Source organism: Condylura cristata, unplaced genomic scaffold (genome assembly GCF_000260355.1).
Source record: "Condylura cristata isolate star-nosed mole 26May11 unplaced genomic scaffold, ConCri1.0 scaffold00027, whole genome shotgun sequence".
Taxonomy (NCBI): Eukaryota; Metazoa; Chordata; class Mammalia; order Eulipotyphla; family Talpidae; genus Condylura; species Condylura cristata.
Genome location: NW_004567128.1, coordinates 27,188,244 through 27,200,888, shown reverse-complemented (window position 1 = coordinate 27,200,888; position 12,645 = coordinate 27,188,244). Strand labels below are relative to the sequence as shown.

Here is a 12,645-nt window from a genome sequence, read left to right as displayed (position 1 = left end):
TATCAATCACGCTCATTGAGAACCATTGTTTTGTCTCTCCTGCGACCTCATGGCTCTCTGTAAGCTCTGGATATTTTATTATGATACAAAGATCACGCTCAGTTGAACAAATCTGGCTTCACCGACTCCTTGCAATGAGGGAGACCGTACACCATAGGAGGACCATGGGGTGTCTAAGAGGGTACTAGAAAGATCATTTATGATTTGACCTTATATTTGGTGATTTTAGGGAGGGTCCAAGGATTGGATGCTGTTAGGAAGTAGGGTTAGTTCTATGATTGGGTATCTTTAATTCTTTCCCAGAAGGTGAGAATGGAGTGATAAAATTTTAGAAGCAGTACTCATTCGTATGAGATAGGATAGCTCAAGTGATGATAAGTCATTTTTGTGATTTACACAATGTTTCTGATTCTTATTTTTGCTTTGATCCATCAGTCACAGAATGGCCTGGTCTGATATTGGTGATCTGTGAAATTATTCATGTTCAACAGGAGAACACCAAGACTTGGCTGTATCAGGTCAGCTCCCAGATGTCAGGGGCTACATTTATTCCTCACTCCTTTCTTTTGTCTAGTTAGATAAGGCGAGGCCACAGGACATACAATGACACTCTGATCCTCAGGGCTGAGAGTTCGCTGATTGGAGGGGCTCAGAAAAAGCCGACTGTGGTCGACCAGGGATGGGCTCTCCTGCTTCTTTTGCTGCAGGATGAGTTGCTGAATCCGCACGTGACGAGGGCTGCGGGTAGCATGAGACTCTGGACAGGATGCATCGGCCAGAGGTACCAGGATTCCCAGGCACAAGAGGACGACCAGTCCTCACAACAGACCCTGGAGAGAGGCGCCAGGTGACCGAGCCAGCTTGTGGGAACATGTCCGAGTCCACCTGGTGTTTTGTAGTGGGCCCAGCGGCTTTTTCTTTTAGCCCCATCAGAATCTGTTCTATTTGATCTGTGGTGTCTGTGTAAGTGCAAGATGCATTTGCCAGAGCCTAAACCCCACTAGGCTAGAAGGAAATGAGGGTTCTGGGGTTGCTCAATGACAATTTCTGCTGGTGAACTTGTTTTGGAGGAACACTGTCTAGAATAGAAATTCTATCATTTATAGTACCTGCTAGGGTCAAAGAAAAGTTTGGGGTCATTTTCCCACCACTGTGGGAACTGTAGCTCACCAAGTATGCATGTAGTCATCTGTCTTCCCTGGGTTAACCAAATACACTTGTACTTGCCTCTTCTTTTCATGATAACATGACACTAGGAGGGGTGATAGTTTTAAATACCTGAGTTTCTAACAATCTGCCTGAATATATTGGATGTTAGTGTGTGGCAAGTGGATAAATCAGATGACCACATGAGAAAAGGTATCTAAATGAGACAGACTATTGGGGTTCTCAGTATTAGTTTGCACGAGCTACTTGTATGTTCCTTGAAGTGAGTCGATAACTTGAAAGGATTAAACAGTTCCTGAAAAGTGCATCTCTGAAGAAAACAAATATTTTTAGTTAGGCATAGCCCCAGTATTACTTCCCTAGGTTCTGCTGTAGAGTTCTTGTGATGTCAGCACAAACATTTTGTTGATATGAAATCAATTTTTATGTGACCAAAGCTTGGGATTAGTGATGTGAGGAAAATTTAAGAAGCAGAAGGGGCCTATAAAAGAAAATGTGCATTCTAAAGTGTTTAAAGAAAGATTATATTTGTGTCAGCAATTAAATCCTGAGCAGTAGCTGTGGTCTGAGGAAAGCCCATCAGAATGTGGGTTATAAGAGTATAAGATACAAAGACAAGATGAGTGGTAATGGGAAAGAAAAAGACTGTTAAGAATGAGAAAACAAACCTTGGGCAGAAGCTATCCACTTCAGCAGTCAGCAGTTTCTGGAGAGTTCCTAAGAATCCCGATTAAAGTGTCTTTATGGAATGGCCATCTAGCAGTCAGGTTAAAGTGATGTGTGTCTTTTAAGTTGAGAAGTATGAACTCAAGTATCAGTATCTTGGAGTTTTATTGCCGTCAGTTGCTAACAGTACCTGATAAGGTCTTTCCCATTGAGATTTAAGGACCATTCTGGTCTCTCTTCAGAAAAACAAACCTTCAGGTTTGAGATCATGCAGAGGGTGCTTAGATGGCTGTTTTGAAAATGCAGCTTGTTCCTGTTGTTGATAAAGCTGGAGGTATTATGAGCCCCCTGCAGTAACTAGTCATGTCAACTTGTAGCTGCTCTTGTAGGGAGCTCTTATTGCCATCAAGGATGATGACAATAGTTTAGGTCATGGATGTTCCAGGGGTTTCTGAGAGCTTTGATAATTATGGTTTTAGAATTTCATTACTTTCCTACAATTTTCCCCAATGTATGGGTGATAAGGATAGTGCCTTTCTAGGAAATAAAATGTTTTAAAATTATGTTCAATGACTAGTGTTTTTTATCTGTTTCTTACTTAGGAAACTGTCCAGGCATCTCAAGCTTATACATAATTAACTTAATAATTAACTTAGTAATTTACTTAAGGACTTAAATTTGGGATCTGGAAACGTCAATCTTAGCTAACATGTTAAATTTTTTTGATTCATAGTATTTTGAGAATTTCATAAAATTAAACTCTACAAAAAGACATTTCTTCTTATCATTCCATATATATCTATATCTATATATCTATGTCTATATATATCTCTCTCTATATATATAAGCACTGTGGAGACAATGGTAACTTAGTTAAACCTGTGAACCAGTGTGGGAAATTTGGAAGGTTTAAATAACCCTGGACTCATACTAAGCAAAATAAAATACTGTGTTACATTATTTTTTAATGGTACACTAATTTCAAAAGACTCTTCCTTATCTTGGAATTAACATTTTTATTTTTCTTATCTCATAATGATAACAGCAAAGGCTATTATGTAAATATTCAATAGCCACAGAAAGAACATCATTTAATAACATTTTCTGCTCTTAAGACTTTTTTAAGTTTACCTGGGCTGTATATTCCTAGAGTGTACACATAGCAAGTGAAATCCTTTTGTTTTTTTTTTGATCAGTTAATCTTTAAAGTTCTCCCTGGGGTAAAAGAGAGAAAACAAAAAACTGAAAGGGAGCCAGCTTTAGACAAACATGAAATTATCACTATAAAAGGCTAATCATGTTCCTTTCTTAAAGATTTATTTACTTATGCACACAAGAACTAGGGTACAGGCCAGAGGTGGGGGGGCAGGGATGAGAAGATTCACCAGAGAGTAGTGGGGAGTAGAACAGGCAGATCTATTGAAATACATTTCTGAGGGGAGCAGCGGGTGAGACAGGAGAGTTCTGTCATGCCATAATCATGTTCCTTTTTGACGGAGAGGGAAGTATAAAGAAAGCCCATTTTGGCAAACAAGAGACAAAGATACTGAGATTATAGCTCGTTAACACAGTACCTCAGGACATTTATAGCTTTACCAATTTGAATACTTTAAAAGCTACTACTCATTAATCCGTGGTGAATGTAGAAAAAGCTTTTATAGCCTCCCATGTTTTAAAAAATATGGTTTCTCTCAGACAAAAACAATCTCATGAAGGCTTCGTTCCCTTTTGTTCTAAGCACTGTTGTTCATGTTAAAAATTCCCCAGTGTGGCCATGGTAATTTCAAATTGACCCTAGAGAAATTATGTCAGGTAGAGAACATAATAGTAGGAAGCAGGTGTTCAGTATAGAAGAGTTGCAGTTTTAGATTCAGAAGACCATGAGACACTTCCACAGGCCATTAAAAACAGCACTTGTGTAATCTTGTGTCTCTAGAGCCTGACTGAAGGTTAATCATTATCCATCAGAGGTTGCATAACACCTTCTGACTTTAGGCCCATGACAGCAAGTTCTTAGGGACACAAAGATATAACTGAAGCAGCCCTTTTAGTGTTTTGTTTTAATAACTTTATTGATGTATATCTGACAAACAGTAAACTGAATATAATCTGATTAGGCTTGACATATGTATACATGCCCCAAAACATCAAAATACGATTTCAACATCATTCCCAAAAGTTTTCTCCTACCTTTTTATTATCCCCCCTTTGCCCCTCCAAGATCCTAGCTACCAGTCGCTTACGTTGCTACTCATATACAAAGAATTTTCATAAACATGGAACTATACAGAATGCATTGTCTGGTTCCTTTCATTCAGCATAATTACTCTGGGATGCATTCATCTTCATTGTTTATTTATTCCTTTTTATTATTGAGGTACCCCTCTATGTAAGCACCACAACTTATTTATCCACTCAAGTACTGGTGGATATTTGAGTTGTTTCCAATTCTGGCTATTACAAATAAAGCCACTTTGAAACCTTGTGTCTTTATATGAACATTTACTCACAATTCTCTCAAGTAAATGTTTAAGAGCAGAATGACTATATCCTAGGGTAGGTGTGTGCTTAACTTTGTAAGAAACTTCCACACTTCTTGACAAGTGCCATTTTACATTCCCACTTCCCACATGACAGTTCAAATACATCCTCACCATCATTTAGTATGGCGATTTTTGCATGTGTCTTTTTAATTTTGCCTACTACAATAGGGTAGTGTAGTGCTTTTAATTTGCATTTCCCTAATGACTAATGGTGTTGAGCATCTTTCTATGTATTTGCCATACGTTATGTCTTTACTAAAATGCCTGTGGAGATTACTTGCTCTTTTTGCTAGTAAATTAAAGATTCTTGACATGGTCGATTCAATAGATGCCTCTACAACAACTTGCAAATCTGTTCCCTTCTGTCAGTTCTTTTTTCATCATATTAATAGTGCTTTTCAACATGTAGCAGTTTTTAATTTTGATGATGCGCAATTACCAGGATGTTCTTTTATGGAAAGTGCTTTTGGTATGGTATATAAGAAATCTAAAGGCCTAAAGGATTGTTTTTGTCTAGCTCTATAGTTTTAGCTTTCAAATTTAGAGTTGTTGAGTATGATCCTCTATTTCACTAAATATGCTGTGCAACTTGTTGAAAATCAGTTGCCCAGACATGTGTGGGTCTACTTTTGAATTTGTTCTGCTCCATCCATGCCTATCTTAATACCAATTGAGTTTTAATTACTGTAGCTTTAAAATGTTTTGAAATCATGTAGTGTCATTTCTCTAACTTAATTTTCCTCATTTTAAATGTTTTTTCTTACTCTAAGTCCTTTCCATTTTCAGAGGATAAAGCTTTAAAACCAGTTTGTCGATTCTAACCCCTATCCCCAAAGCTAGCATAATTTTTACTGGAATTTTATTTAATATATAGGCCAATTTGAGGGTAAGTGACATCTTAATAATTCTGAACTTTCTGATTTATGGGTATGGTATATTTCTCCAATTATTAGATTTCTAGTTCTCTGAGCAATGCTTTGTATGTGTCACTATTCAGTTCTCTCACATCTCTTGCCAGAATTATACCTAAATAGTTCATATTTTTTGGTGTCATCATAAATGGCATTTAAAAAAATTCAATTTCTGATTGTTCCTTGTTAGTATATAAAATACAACTTTAAAAAACTGACCTTTTAAGCTGCAGCAATGCTAGACTCATTTATTAGTACTGGTAGCTTTGGGGTGGGGGAGGGGAGATTCTACCTGATTTTCTATAGAGACAATCAGGTCATCTGAGATTAGAGCAAAATACATATGGTATTAGCTATAGATTTTTTTGTAGATGTTAAGATACAGAAAATTATACTGATCTTTTCCAACTGTTACATCAACCATGCATTTCTGGGATAAATATCAGTTGGAAATTACTATAGAAGGAATGTTTGTTTTCACACAAATTCATGTTGAAGTTCTAGTACCCATTGTGAGGGTATTTGCCATATCTGGATATACATCCATTCCTGGTAATAATAATCAGCAAACTAAGAAGGGAATTTCCTGAACCTGATGAGGATTACATCTCAGGGTAACCTTAGAAAATGTAGAAAAGGGGGCTTAGAGGGCAGCAGTCAAACAATGTGTCCAAGAATATGAGCTGTAAAGGTAACCTTCCAGGTTCTAGTACTGCTATATACTGGCTGTGGAGGCCTGACAACTATCTTCTAACCATTTGGCCTCAGTTTTCACATGTATCAAATGGAGCACCATCTTCATATGGTTTTTGGCACGAGAACTAAATATAAAGTAGTTCATTAAAAGGCTTCATTAGCAAAGGACCTGATACAGAGAAAAAGCACAATGAATATTGCCATTCATATTATCTGAAGCTCTGAGTGGTCCCAAACAAGTCTTGTTTGTCCTACCAAAGGTTTTGGTCTTGGGTGGCTTCCCTAAGGGATCTAAATGGCTGTCTTGAAACTGACCTTTAGACAACTGACTTTTGCATTTGTAGTTCTCAGTCCATTTTTGAGGACTGGGGGACAAGGGAACTGGCATAAATTCTTCCCCAAAGACACAGACATTCCTGTTTGATCTTGCTCATTGTTACCACTAAGGGAAAAAGGCTTGTCAGCACCATTGTTGGTTTTATTGTTATGGTCACCTGTCTGCTGAGCTGGAGCAAAGGGGTCAGAATCAAGTAGAGATCCTGTCTTGGAAAGTAGAAAAGTTAGGATGAGAAGTCACCAGCATCCTGGTACATATGTGTGGCTTACTTGAAGCAGGATTAAGTATGTAACATTGTATTTCCTAAGCAGTTGAAAACCTAAGATTGTAAATGTTCAATCTAAAGTGTCTTTAGTTTTTGAGGCTGAGGTGATTAATTCAATGGGATTACAATTTTCAAAATGTCAGCAATTCTTGGCATGAAATTTTTGTCATCATATGGGAGAAAGGACTAAAATAGTGCCTATGTCCACGTGTGATACATGGAAGCAGCTTAATGATTTCACTTTACAAACTCAAAAGGTAGTTCTTTCCTGCTTGTTTATAACCTGACATTTATTAGTTAAAATAAATGAAATTGCAAGTGTGGGGTGGGAGTAGTGAGGAGAAGGGAAAGAAATGTAAAGATTGAAGTATCCAGGTCTTGAGCCTGGAACACTTACACCCAAACTCATCTGAGTAAGATGAGATGGCAGTATCTGGATGGGAAGTTAGATCTAAAAAAAAGAAAGAAAGAAAAAGAAAAAAAGAAACCAACAGAGAAATAAAACAAGATGAGAAATTTTTAGGGGGAAAGGATGTCCTGAATGAACTCTACAGATGCAGGTATTGTGGACTCTGTCCTCACCCCAGACACTGAACTACAAATCCCAGCGTCCTTAAGGAAAGCATGCTGGGACCTGAGGGTAGAGTTAAGGAGCAATGTTTGGGTATAAAACCAGATATGTGGGCTTTGGAGGGGGGCATCTCTTGCCCTTGCAGTTTGTCTCTTGGGTTTTCACTGGTTTTCAGGGTGCTATTGGAGTTCCAGGTCAGGAGAACTAGTAGGATACATTAACCAACTTATCTCTCTTTCTCTTTTTTCCAGGAGTTATTAATTTTCCCTTTCTCTTGTAAATAAAGCCATTATTAACTTTTGTGTGTGCCTGCAGTTGAATCTTAAGCCCATTTAAGCACTAGGTGAGGACTCACAGTCAGGTAACCCAATATGAATTGGGGTGCTCTGAGAGTTTATCAAAATGAGTTACTATTATTTAGGCAAGATCAGGTCATAGAATTTACCAGTGACTGGATAGAATAGGAGACACAAGTCTAGAAGCTTGAGTACTTCTCTTCCCAACTCATTTAAAGGACAACTATCTTCATGTAATTTGTTCTAATCCATAAGTAAAAAGGTTGAATTCACACAAGCCCCCTTTGTGCTGAACAGTGTCACCAGAACTCCCATGTGAGTAGGCCTTTATTTATTAACCTGAGTTACTTTTGAAAATACAACATACAGATGACTCCATAAAATTTGGAAAGATTATGATAATCTAATAAATACTTTAAAAAAATAAGATGCATTTTTTGGTACTACATGAAAATTATCTGGTGGTAAATTAACATTCTACTCCTATTCTTAGGAGCTAGGAAAGAGGGGGACTGGGTAGGACACTGTGCATGGTACAGCAGGAAATCAGCACACACAGTTTTTATGGCCTGTCTGCTCTGAGTTAATTTTTTTTTTTAAACTCAAGGACACGTCTGAAGGAGTGTGGGAAGCCAGCATTATTATCTGTAGACCAGATTCAATACAATGGGATGTGCTTGAAGCCAGGTGTCCAGGAGAGTGATGATGAGCTACTGGTAGTGGTGAAGGCCTGCTTACTGCTGTACTGTCTTGGTTCAATTCACTATAGAAAGCCAGTTGGAAATGAAATGTTCAGTTGGCTTCTTTGGGGTGTCAACCCTCTGTCTTCCAGATTGCCAGCTATCTGATTAAAATACACCTTAAAGATTCAATTCCTGCCTTTACTTTATTGGCACTTTGTGGTGATAAGCAGCCTGAGCTCCAGACTTCCAGTTACACTATCATGTATTTTCCCTTTACTCTTAAGGGTAAGCAAGTAATCTGAGGACTGTGAAATCCTGGAGGAAAACCCCTTCCCAAGACTGTGTCTTTAGTCTCTGAATTTAAAAGTTTCTTCACACAAAGACAAAGGTTTACCTCCCATTGGAAATACAGACATTAGTATAAACCCAATAGCTTTTGTAGCTACAAGGGCATATTTGTAGTTTTGTTTCTCTATCAAAACAACTAGCATTCACAAGAAGGGGGAGAGGATAGGGAGCAAAGGGGAGAGAAAGAAACCACCTTATCCTTTAACTATTTTCACAATTAAATTACCCAATGACCTTTGGGCAAGTACATTCCTCAAAACACAATGAAAATGTTTGCAAATGCCTTCAAAGCATTCCCATGACATGTACATAACTCCTGTAACATCAATATACTTAGTGGCTGCAAACAGAATGAATACAGAAAATAATGTATGTTTAAGTGATATCTGATCTAAGCCTTCCAAATTTTTTGAATTTAGGTAGGACCATTTTACCTGGTGATTTTTTTATAATGATTCTAAGATATTATCTTAGCCTAAGGAAATCATGGTTTCTGGATAGAGCTCAAATTCCCAGTTCTTTCTGCTCCATGTTATTGATACAAATCATGAATCTGTGCATCTAAACATTTAATTCCTCCTCTTCCTTCTACCTTAAACACATCAGTGTTTGATGAGTAAGATTTTAAAAAAGAAAATGAACATATATTAAATTTTCTAACACCCACATTCCAAAATAAAAAATTACCACACTGACAGTAGTTAGCAGTTTTCATAATTTAATGAAAAAGTATTGGTAAAAAGGTGACATTTGAAAAAAGACTGAGTTTATCTTGGAAAACTGGACTATATAAGACAAAATGAAAAAAATTAACAAAGGTTAAGAGGTAATACTTCAAACAACAGCAAAATGTAGCAAATACATTTTGGGGCAATTGAACTTTATACAACTGAAGGCTCCTTCATTTAGCTAGGAAAATTCTGTAAAAATATTACAACTATATTTCCCTGACTGAAATTAGTCAATACTCTTCCCAATGGCATTATACATGGAATTTGGCTGAAGCACTTTTCAATGTTTGCTTTTCTTCCCACTCACTCAGAATTGAAAGGCATGAAAGGACATAGGCTACTGCACTGGCCTCTAACAGAAGGAATTCACAACACAGCTCCATTATAATTTCATTATTATGAAGGTGTATTAGAATCTACCCCAGAAGAACTCAAAGAAAAAGCACAGAAACCTAGTGCATAAATTGGAGAAATTCTCTTCCTCATTTTGGATAATCCATAACTCTTCCATTCAAACAAAATACAGGACACCTATCACACATACTAGAGCATGTTCACACATGTATACAGGCACAAAAGAAACATTCTGAAGATGTAGCCAAAAGAGAGGAAAAACATAGAAGTTGTCAAAAAGGGAGGGGAATAAACCCAAGAGCAAATGAACCCATTAACAAGGCTGTAACAACAATAGTGGAGAGAGACCTGCTGAGTTTCTCCTAATGACAGAGAGGAGGTGGCCCCAGCCTGTATCAATGGGCACCTAATGTAGCTTGGCTGTTTCACCAGTAAGCAACTTAAAAAATCTAAAATGGCCTTTTAAGTTTGAAAACTCCCACTACACTTTCCCAAACTAGAAGAGAATATTAATTTAAGGCTAAGAAGAAAAGAGAGCAGAGAATTATAGTCAGCTTCACATTTTGAAAATTGTAACATCTTCCCCTTCAGTAAATGGGAAGCAGACATGTTAATCCCCACCCCCATGTGATTATTCTCTTCCTCCTAGAAAGTAGTCAAGGCTGATAGTTTGGGAACAGGTATAAGCAACTTCTGAAAAATGGCTCCAGCCTTTTTGTTTGGGAAATTGCCTTGGATTCAAAGTTGGTACAAAGCTAAATTATATCCATGTGTTAAACACATGCTTTCAAATTCTGTTTGATAATAAAAATCTGTTTCAAAATTAAAGCAGGTAAGAATACTTAACCTCTGTGCACTTTACTATATTTTTAATTATAGCTCAATAAAAATTTTATAAACATTAAAGCAGGTATACAAAAACTGTCAGCCAAACTTATTTAAGTTGAACTTATTTGAAAACAGTAACACAAAAACCCTGACCTGGTACAAATCCCCCAGAAATGGTCTCACTTTGGGAAAGGCTCTGGGATCCTTCACAAATGCCTAAACTGAGAAAATCAGAGCATTTTCCTTAGAAGTAGTACTTTTGTACTTTTGTAAACACTATCCACAAGTTAGCCTTTTATGCTTGTTAGCTGGGCGAAATAGTTATAAGTGCGTCCCCAGCAAGTCTAGGAACAGGCACTGGATACTTGAAAGCATCAGGAGTACTGACTCAGTAAGTTAAGATACTGTGAAAGGAACTCAACCTTGTGCAGAGCAAAGGAAGAGGGTAGTGAGTATGACAGTATCTGAGATGTTGGTTCCTGATTTTTCCCCAAAGAGGGCTTCCAGAAACCAGTAGAATTAGAAACGTCCTTATACAGAACTCTGGGAGTCAGATGCTGTAGCTTCAAAAGATAAGTCATCTTAGTGTCTGATAACCATGGTCTCTTGCAAATGCATTAACAATGCAAGGACCATTAACATGTATGCTCATAAATGTGTTAATGTAACTAGAAAGCTGCCCTCTAGTATTTACTGAGCAAATACTCTGGGCTCAGGTGTTCTTAATAGCCTCTGGCAAAAACCTTCAGACAGTCTGCAATTTTTATAATATATTCATGAAAATTAGACTTGAAATGGTCTCAAAACTGGAAGTCAGTTTATTGTGGAAACATTCTATCCTCCTTACTACATTTACTCCAAAAACATATTAGAATCAGTTTGGTGTATGAGTTTTCCCCAATGTAAGAGGGAAAGGCAAAGGTTATTCTTGGAATTTTAAAATCACCTCTGCATTGAACTATGGGAAAGGGGATGTGGCTTGCATTTACTCCGACAATCCCGTCTAGAGTCATGGGGAGGATTTTCCCTGTCTGAGTTATCTCTTCGTACCCTGACTTTTTCTTTATTCCCATCACTTTCTGGTTCTGAATCACTCAGCTCCAAATCTGGGCAATACCCATCGTTTTCTTGATATGGAGCTTTCCCTGCAGAACGCCTGAAAAACTGCTTACCCCATAGCTGCTCTTTGGGGTTAATATTCTTGGTTGGCTTCACATAGCATTGGAGGTCCTCTGTGGGCCTAACCCACCTGTTGGTGGCCTCCTTAAAGGACCTGCTGAAGTGTTCCACAGTAGCTTTTCTAAAGCTGCTCTGACTGGTCAAGTGGGAACTAAGTACAGACTCACGGTCACTGAATAGCTCACTAGAACTATCTTTTTGGGTGACATTCCCTGACCAGCTGCTCTCCAGGCCATTGGATTTTGTAAACTTGGAGCTATGCTGGCCTTTCCCATTACCAATGGAAGACTGCCCATGAAGGGCAGCCTGAAGGACCAGAGGCTTACCCACTGACTGCCCATGACAGAACTCTGGAGGAGTTCTCCAAGCAGGACTAGGATCTACTGCTTCACTCCTAGAATGGCCAAGACTGGCCATCAAACCGTTATTCTTGCTCTCTAGTGGATACTTTGGGTATGACTTCATTCTCATTTCTAGTGACTCCTGCGTGCTCCTTATATTGAGAACAGGGGGGCTGCTTTCAGGAGAGAGGGGTCCGTGATCAGGCTCTGTAGAGCTGTTTCTGCAGTCTTCCGAGGCTGATCTGGGCATTTTTAACTTTAAGGTAATTCTTGGCGGTGGGTAAAACAATGAGTTTTCTAGTGCATTTGTCAAAGGAAGTCCTGAGATCAAAAAGAAAGATTCATTTTAACAACTGATTTTAATAACAGAGTACGTGCTGATGGCAGAGAAAGTTCACATACCCACTCTTCAAACTGTCTAACAAGCACTTGTTTTACACCCACACACCCACACCCACATACCCCATGATATAGTGAGTAGAACAAGAGATTTGGGTGGGGTGGAAAACTCAGCAAAGCCACTGTTTGCTAGGTGATTATCAACCTGTTCACTTCTGCTCTCTCAGAAAATAAAATGATCATGAACACGATTGTGCTGCCTCCTACACCTCTATCTCTGATGGCCCTTCCATTTCTGAAAAGAATCTCACTATCAATGGCTTAGAACAAGGTCTCCCTATTTGTGTGTCTGTGTGGGTGCAGGGATAGATATCACACATCACTTAGGAT

The 12,645-nt window shown here is 38.2% G+C and overlaps 2 protein-coding genes across 2 annotated transcripts in view; one reads left to right on the top strand and one right to left on the bottom strand.

Annotated features, from left to right (window-relative positions):
• Nucleotides 1-12,645, top strand: part of ZNF41 (zinc finger protein 41) — a 722,252-nt gene that overhangs the window by 259,708 nt on the left and 449,899 nt on the right. The window lies entirely within an intron of this gene.
• The window catches only part of JADE3 (jade family PHD finger 3), a 114,374-nt gene continuing 110,914 nt past the window's right edge, over nt 9,186-12,645 (bottom strand). The window contains exon 13 of the mRNA XM_004689983.2: nt 9,186-12,237. Within this exon, the coding sequence (XP_004690040.2) occupies nt 11,339-12,237 (899 nt within the window). The 3' untranslated portion in view covers nt 9,186-11,338. The remainder of the gene's footprint in view (nt 12,238-12,645) is intronic.